This window comes from Cavia porcellus, unplaced genomic scaffold (genome assembly GCF_034190915.1).
Source record: "Cavia porcellus strain 051 isolate PalLab524CR breed Dunkin Hartley unplaced genomic scaffold, mCavPor4.1 scaffold_2, whole genome shotgun sequence".
NCBI classification, from domain to species: domain Eukaryota; kingdom Metazoa; phylum Chordata; class Mammalia; order Rodentia; family Caviidae; genus Cavia; species Cavia porcellus.
The window spans coordinates 75,667,649-75,675,570 of record NW_026947485.1 but is presented as its reverse complement, the minus strand read 5'-3'; the positions used below and the strand labels follow the sequence as shown (position 1 = coordinate 75,675,570).

General features: G+C 53.5%; 1 protein-coding gene across 4 annotated transcripts in view; it reads right to left on the bottom strand.

Annotated features, from left to right (window-relative positions):
- Positions 1–1,481: 1,481 nt before the first annotated feature.
- Sfxn3 (sideroflexin 3) overlaps positions 1,482–7,922 on the bottom strand; it is an 8,294-nt gene continuing 1,853 nt past the window's right edge. For 3 of the 4 annotated variants that reach the window (XM_063244121.1, XM_063244115.1, XM_063244123.1), the window contains exons 2-11: positions 7,473–7,636; positions 6,680–6,854; positions 6,269–6,363; positions 5,903–5,978; positions 5,678–5,763; positions 4,926–5,053; positions 4,690–4,739; positions 3,622–3,671; positions 2,996–3,043; positions 1,482–2,794 (exon numbers count right to left, since the gene is read on the bottom strand). In XM_063244121.1, the coding sequence (XP_063100191.1) occupies positions 2,698–2,794; positions 2,996–3,043; positions 3,622–3,671; positions 4,690–4,739; positions 4,926–5,053; positions 5,678–5,763; positions 5,903–5,978; positions 6,269–6,363; positions 6,680–6,854; positions 7,473–7,633 (966 nt within the window). In that variant the 5' untranslated portion in view covers positions 7,634–7,636 and the 3' untranslated portion in view covers positions 1,482–2,697. Of the gene's footprint in view, positions 2,795–2,995; positions 3,044–3,621; positions 3,672–4,689; positions 4,740–4,925; positions 5,054–5,677; positions 5,764–5,902; positions 5,979–6,268; positions 6,364–6,679; positions 6,855–7,472; positions 7,637–7,922 lie in introns of those variants that run through there. The other variant, XM_063244127.1, reaches the window with a different exon arrangement.

The window sequence follows — 7,922 nt, the reverse complement described above, 5'->3', positions numbered from 1 at the left end:
GTACAAGGGATCACCAAAGGCTTCTTCGCTGCAAAGGCAGCTTCAGCACTGGTCAAGAAGTTCAGGGGGCTGGCACCAGGCACTGCTCAGACCAGCATCATAAGGAGGAACTGCGATGGAGCCAAGTGGTCAGCTGAGTGCTGTCCATATTTAGTCAAGGCTGCGAATCTTTGCTTATATGCAAGCTATGTGCTCTTGGACTTGGAAATCCTTAGTGGCTTTAGGAAAAGGTTTGTGTATACTTGGGATGGGTTGATTTTGCTGTTGTGTAAACAAACTGGATCCAGAAATGAGAGTACCCAGAATGTCAAAGGGACCAGAAAAGTAACCTCAGGCCTGGCTGGCAGCTGGCCATACAGAGCAGGGTTCAATGGCTTCCAAGTCTCAGGCCTCACTCATACCCCACTTCCTACTGGGGAAGCTGTGGACAGCTTTCTTCCTGTGCCAAGCCAGTGTCTCTGCGAACACTGGTCGTGACCTCCCAGGTGTGGCAGAATGTATAATCCTGGCCACTTCAGAAGCCCAGGCAGGATGGTCACAAGTGCAAGGCAATCTCAGACAATTCAGAGATACTGGCTCAAAATAAAAAGTAAAAGGCTGGAGTTGTAGCTCAGCAATCCCCAGGCTCAGTAAAAATGTATGGGCTTTAGCACATCTGCCTCACAGGTGTGGCTGTAAAGATCAAGAGAGCACAGACTGAAAGCATTTGGCTCCTGTGAGCCTGGTGTCACAAGGCAGGACTTGGAACAGGTCCCATGTATCGCTGGCTCCCCAACAAGTACACTTCTGCTAACCTTGGGTCTGAGTGGTTGACCACAGACTAAGATTTGCTCAGAGAATGGCCTCAATGTTTATCTCCAACACCCAGTAGAACTCTGGGCTGAAAGGGCTGATGAGGGCTGATTCCCTGCAGAGAACTGCCCTGTGTTTACCAAAGCTAAGCCTTCAGGAAAGAGAGGCAACTATAAGTTGGTAAATAGTAGCTCTACCAGCTATCCACAGGCAGGACCTTTCAACCTTATTAAAAAAAAAAAAAAAGATTGCAGAAGTATGAAAGGAGTACAGGGGTCTGGGGTGGTGGGAAGGGCAACTGTCTGGGATTCTTATAGGCCTATTTGCCTGCAAACTGATGACGGGGATGCTGGAGTGTTGGTCCCCTAAAAGCTTCTCTCTGATGGAATTGGGCAGTCCTTGGCTTGTCCCCTCCCTCTCTCCAGAGGCTCTCCTACTAACCACAGGTGACCACCCCATCCCATATGCCTGCAGGAAACCAAAAAGCCCACAGCCTGGTGAAGGTGGAAATGAAGGCAGGGCGCCATCTCTGGAGGGAATAAAAAGGGAGCCAGACAAGGCTGATCTAAGCTCAAAGCACCCTCTGCTGGGGAATGAGGCTCCCTGCAGACAGGGCTTGGTCTCAGAGACCTGCAGGCAGGAGACTGTTCTGGGCACTCAGGGAATAGAATTAAGCACAGGTCAGCAGATAGACAGGGTTGCAGTTTATTGACTGACCAGCGTGTGGAAGCTGTTGGCCTTCAGGGCAGTGGTTACAGAAGCAGGAAGTGATCTCTCAGGTTCCCAGGGGGCCTCTGCTGTGCCCCACTCTGGTCTTCTGCCACAGGGAATAGGAACTGGAGTCTCGATCATCCAGGCTACACTCCGGACTCACCACTACCTGTTCCATTTGGCTTATCCATCGAGGCCCCAGCCCTCCCCTTGGAGATGACAGCAGATGGAAAAGGTCCAAGCCCCAAGAGAGCAGGCCAGACGAGGGGTGGGGCTTAGTGGTAGAAGACTGGCCTAGCTTATGCAAAGCCCTGGGTTCTGTCCCCAGCACCCAGTGAGAGAAAAGGAAAGGAAGGGAAGGGGTTAAGACGAGGGCTGTGGCAATGTCCAACAAAGGCAGATGGGACAATGACCCACCGCTAGATTGCACATGTGGGATATTGGGGGGGAGCACCTTTCCCACTTGAGTCCCTCGGCAGGGAGCACAGCGGCAGCTCCTGGAGAGGATGCTCACTCTGCCTGTGTGCCTGTGTGGCTTTCAGGTTGACAGAGGAGCTGGGCTCCTTGAGTCAGTGCTAGAGCAGGCTGAGAACTTCTACAGTTATGCCGCAGATGCCGTGTGGCAGTGTAGGGGGGCAGGTGGATACAGCTCTTTTGTTTTGAACAGAAGAGATGGAGCTACTCCAGGATATGTGGGGTGGCACTGAGGGGTGCATAAGCCCCCCACTTCCTGGTCCCAATCTGCCTTCCTCTGCTAGCTCAGGTCTTGAGCCAGTTTTGGAAGCCAGGTTATCAGAAACCTGAATGATCCAGCCCATGTTGGTGCCATGCTGTCAGAAGTGACATGGCCAGTGGAATGGTTTAGGGAAAGAAGTCCCACCTGTAACCTGGGAAGCCAGACAATCAGACTACCCAAGGATGGCATGTCTGCTCTTAGCTGCCAGGACCAAAAGTATAAACACATACAAGGATCGTATGTGTATAGGTAGTCCAGAAAGGATCGTGTGACTCTGCTTTTTTGAAACCAGAGAGGAGAGAGAAAAGGGTTCCTTGTTCAGCTTACTGGACGGCTGGTCTCGATGGCTACTGTCCTACCACGTTCGCTGAAGAGTACCAGGCAGATGGGCAAGCGGCAGAGACAGCAAAGTGGGCCTGAAGCAGCAGCCCAGGGAGTAAGGAAGGGACTGAGCTTCATCAAAGCCCCTTGTTGTAGTAAACCACCTCGATGCTGGGATTTTGCTCATGGATCTGGGCCCTCAGCTCCGGCTCCAGTCTGCTCACATGTATGGAGCTGCAACAGAAGAGCACAGCTTAATGGCCTTGGACTACACGCTCCTCTCAGGCCAGAGTCTTCTCGCATCCAGAAGGGGTGACTTGCTGGCTTCTCAGCCCCCAATCAGTGTAGGGCCTGCTAGGCTTCCCCAGAACACTCCAAAGGGCCAGTTGGTCCTGAGATGAGCAGTACCCCCAGCCCAGCTGGGGTAACACTTACCTCCTCTGGGGGAACAGGGCACAGCACAGAGGGGTGGCAAATACCAGGCTGAGGAAGAAGGTGTTAGAAAAGTTTGTGGAACATGGGCTGAAGAGTGTTCCCACCTGCACCCCACCCCACAGAAGCACCAACAGCCCTGGCGGTGGAGGTTGATTTTTTTTTTTTTCTTTTATGGTGCTAGGGGGTGTAAGCCAGGGCCTCACACATGCAAGCAAAGGCTCTGGGCCAAATCCCCAGCCCTAATGGTGAAGACTAATGAAGCCCGAAAACCTTTTTAGAACATTAAACCCCGCCTTGATATGAGTGTCTGGCTGAGGAGAGTCCCCAAGGTCTTGATCCGAGGCCCCCAAGCCAAAAAGTGGCAGAAACAGGAATTAAGTGAGCAGAGGCTCTGGATGGTATCAAAGGGACATTTCTATGGTTCTCTGGTGGATGAAGACTGTAACTCTTCACTAAACTCAACCTTTAAGGTCAGGGGTCACCCCTAATATGCACAGTATACCCCACACCAGCTGAATGTATGAGTGGATTATGTACAGAATCATCTTAAAGGCAGTAAATTTCTGCCCACATTTGCTACAGACAAGGCACTCCCCTGTACCCCCAGCTGGCCCCTGAGCACTTACCAGAAGCCCACCAGCCCCACCTGCAGGGGCGCCCCCAGCCAGGGCCGGCACTGTGGGAAGACAGAAACAATGGGAGGGCTCTGTGCCCACCAACCTCCTCCGAGTGAGCCCTACCTCTGCTGTCCACTGCCTCCAGCTCATGCTCACCAGCCTGCCTTTGAGCCCTAGGACGCATGGTCCTTTGCTTTCTTCCAAGCCTCTTCCTAGCTGGCCCTCTAGCCGGGCCCACACTACTTCGCAGCATCCCCACACATTCCCACTATTACAGCCGGTTCCAGGGTGCTCCCTGGGCCCCTCCTCTTCCTGCTGGAGTTGCTGTCTCCAAGAAACAGTCCTGAACCCCTACTTCCTCTCATCCCAGCTGCATGAATCTGTCCCTTTCCAAACACAAGTGTGCTTGACATGCTCTTCTCCACTCCTAGTCATAAGAGTTACCATTCTGTTCTTCAAGTGTGCAAGCCTACTCCTGTCTCAGGACCTCCGTATTGGATGCTTTCTCTACTGAAACACACCTCTCTGCCCTCTCTGCCTGGCTAGCTTCTTCTCATCCTTTGGGACTGCAGAGACCTCCTTCTCTAATCAGCCTATCCAAGCTGCTCCACACTGGTTCCTACAAAGCCACAACTCAAAGCTATGTTTACTGGTTGCTGTGTTCATTGGTTTCTGCACTGGACTATAATCTCCATGAGGACAGGAACTGTGACTTTTGCGTTCTGTGCTGCCTTCACAGCCAGAGCTTGTATTCCTGAACCTGTCTTCCCTGTGCCACGTGCATGGGTGTGGGTGTGCATCTGTTAGCAGGCGACGCCGTGAGTGACAGCATGAGTAAGATATGAAGCATAACAATGACAGTTCATTGGTACATCAGAAGCCTGCAGTGTCAGGACAGAAGCCATGTCCTTCTACCTGTTGTCAATGCCCTTCCCTGTGGCCCAATTCATTCTTGCTGAAGGAAGGAAGGAGCAGGATGGGAGAGGGGATGGCAAGTCTCAGACTCAGGCTGGGCTGGGAGTTGTCACTCCTCGATGACCCCCAGAGCTTCCACAACGGGAAAAGTGAGTGACCCACCTTCAGGAAGTCCTTCTTCTCCAGCGTGTCCATGATCACTGGGGGAATGGCTAAGGGCAGAGCGGGGCAGAAGAGGCACTTAGTGAAGAAAAGTCAACCCCAAAGGAGGAAGGCCCCTTCATGCATCCTCTCACTCCCCCAAGAATCTTACTGCCTGATTCCAGAGGCCCAAGAACCTCAAAGCTCTTGTCTCAAAGCCTTCCATGCCCTCCCCTGTCCCAGCCAGAACTCCTCACCCATGGCAGGGATGGCCATCCCAATCCTTGATATCACCACCTGGAAGATACCCTGCTTGGCTGCAGTGACCGAGTGGCCCAGTCTCTGTCCGGCCTCATCAGTCACTGGGATGCCCACTTGCAGCTCCCTAGGAAAAGAAGGGGTCTGGGGTCAGATGATAGGCCCCAAGTGGCCCCTTCAAAGCCCAAATGAGCAGCTTGTTCCTTAGAGCCCTTCACACACTCTTACACCCAAAGGCTGGTTCTCCCACCCCAGGATCAAAGGCATGGGGCCAGCCTGCCATGACTGTAGCCATCCTAAGCAGTGACCACCATGACTGCCCCTTAGTACTGCCCAGTTTTCCCTGCAGTTCCCTCAGAAGATCCTAAGCAAAGACACTAGATGGGGTGTGGAGTGTTACCACCCATATCCAGACACCAGGACTATGCCCGATTTTAATAACAGCTTAAATATATTTTGGCTTCCATCAGTCACTTTTGTCCTTACCATTCTGTATCATGTATCTGCTGACCAGGCTACTGTAAGACCACACTTAGGCCCTGAGTCCCCAGTAAACTGCACCTTGTTCATCCCTGGACCTGGCTCTATTTCCATCTCACAGCGCCTTAGGGCCGGTTCTCATCCGTGGGGACAGGGTTGTTCCAGAACACAGGCTCAGACTGAGGCAGGCCCAGCAGCTCACAGGCTCCTGCCTGGGAGAGGGCTCTCCCCATGCTGAGCTGTTTGGCATGACTGGGCCAGGGCCACTCACCGCTGCCTCATCAGGGGGATGTTGATGCAGTTGGCAGCAGCCACCGCCGCAAAGGGCACAAATCTGCCAACCAAGGTAGGAAGGTGCTGGGGAAGAAAAGTGTTGTTCAGTGCCCTGAGGGCCATGGGATGTGGAGGGACTCCTGGGAGTAATATGGGGAGCTGCAGGCCAGGACTGGAGGATAATGGGGTAAAAGCCCTGGATAAAGGACCTATGGGGGCTTACCTTGGTAAGAGATTTGAGTCCCAGAGCTGTGGCCACAGCTCCTGTGGTGGCACTCATATAAGCAGTGCCTAGCTGCCTATGGGCAGAAGAACCAGGTCACAAGGGAGAAATGAAGTCCAGTGTGTGGCTCAGATGCCTCAGAGACATGCAGTGCAGGAGGTGCTCTGGCCGAGGGGCCCTCCCTGCAGCACCCACATAAACTCAGATACCTACTCACTCCCTCTGAAGGAGAGTGGGTTCCCAAAGGGCCTCAGGCAGAGAAAGGGTCTGCACGCTGCAGCAAAGCTTAGCCCCAGGCATGGGGGGCAGCCAGAAGAGCACATGGGCTGGGCGGGGTGTCACAGCTTCCCGGGGACGGAGTCTCACCGCACTGAGATGGGCGCATCACCGCTGCGGTTGGAGTAGTTAACGATGGCATTGAAGGACTGATTCACCCACTGCCAGAACACCACAGTGGGGGTCTTCCTGGGGGAACCAGAGTTCAGTATTTGCTCCTGCCCCCTGTACAGTGCCCCCCCATCCTTGAGCCTCTGTAATGAAACCCCAGGGACCATTCCTAGATGCTTCAGAGGGACCTAGTCAATGATCCCAGAACCCCCTCTGTTCACCTCTGCTTTTCCCTCACTCCCCTCTCTCAGGCTGAGTTCTGAGGGTGGAAGGGGCTGCAGTAGCTCTCCTCCCCTGGCCACTGTTAATACAAACTGGCCCAGGGAGAAGCCCACAGTCACCCAGGCATGTTCCAGCGCACAACACTCAGCAGCGGACAGGGAGGAAGACCTGCCTGTAGAAGGTGAGCATGCAGCCCGTGATGGTCATGTTCATGGGCACCTGGGCAGACATCCGGCCAATGAGGATCACCTTCTCTCCTGTGTCTGGATGGAAGGCAGAGTCATACACATACTTGGCCTGCCATAGCTGGTCCTCGGTGAGTCCTGGGGTTACCACACCAGCCCTGCAGAAGTTGACATGGCACTGACGGGCAGATTCCCAGGCTTCATCTGCCTCCCAGGGAACTCTGAGCAGAAGACCAGGAACTCTGGTTCCCAACCTCAGGGTAAAGGAGGCTTTTGTCTCCAGCAGACTGATCACTAGAAGGGAGAGCCAAAGCTCCCCAGAAATAGGGGTTCCACTTCCACTTTCCTTCTAGCCACACAGTTTCTATTGGGTCACAGGTGATGGTAGTTTCTAATAGATCAGGAAAGAGTAGAGGCATCAAAGAGTTTTCCTCATGATGACAAGAGGAGTGCCCTCCTGCTTCCTTGGGAATCGATCTTGAATCCCTACAGTCTTGCAAAAGGGACCAAGATCCCTGGAGAGGGCTCGTGCAGTGCATGGGCAACCCCACCCCCACCCATAAAGATCAATGCCGCCTCTTCAACCCAAACACGATGAAATTCTCTGAGTTAAACTCTGTGCTATAGGTGTCTGAGATGCCGGCTGGCAGGGCCAAAGAAGCAGGGGGATGTGGGGCAGGGTCACCCTCATCTTGTGGAGGCAGGTACAAAATGCTCTAGATTATGTAAAGGAATGAGAACCCCGGGGTGACAGGGTCAGGTGGAGGAAGGATCACCTGTAGTTCTGCACAATATTCTGGGAAGCTTCCAGCTGTGCCCCAGACAGCAACAGGTTTCGGGGGTCAGTAACAGCGAAAAAGTGCCGGGCTCTGCCCAGGAAAGTGCTTTGGTCCCAGCGAGGTTCCTGAATGTTGATATCTAAGGGCAGTTCACCCATTTTCTGCAAGATAAGGACAAGGACCAGAGGGCTTCAAAGACAGACCAAAGGCTTCACCTGGAGGAAGTTTGTTGGCTTCCCCTGGTCCCTAAGCCTATCATCAGTCCCTTCCAGAGCTCAAGGAGACTGCAGGTAGGTAAGCCAAGGTGGAGGAGTAATTTCCTAGGCAATGCCCTGGTGAGGGACCTATAGCCACTGGAAGAGGAGGAGGGGAAGACCAGACCAGGAAAACAGATCTCCCTGTGCTCCGGCCTGGTGCAGATTTTCAGGACGGGATTTAACTGTGCAT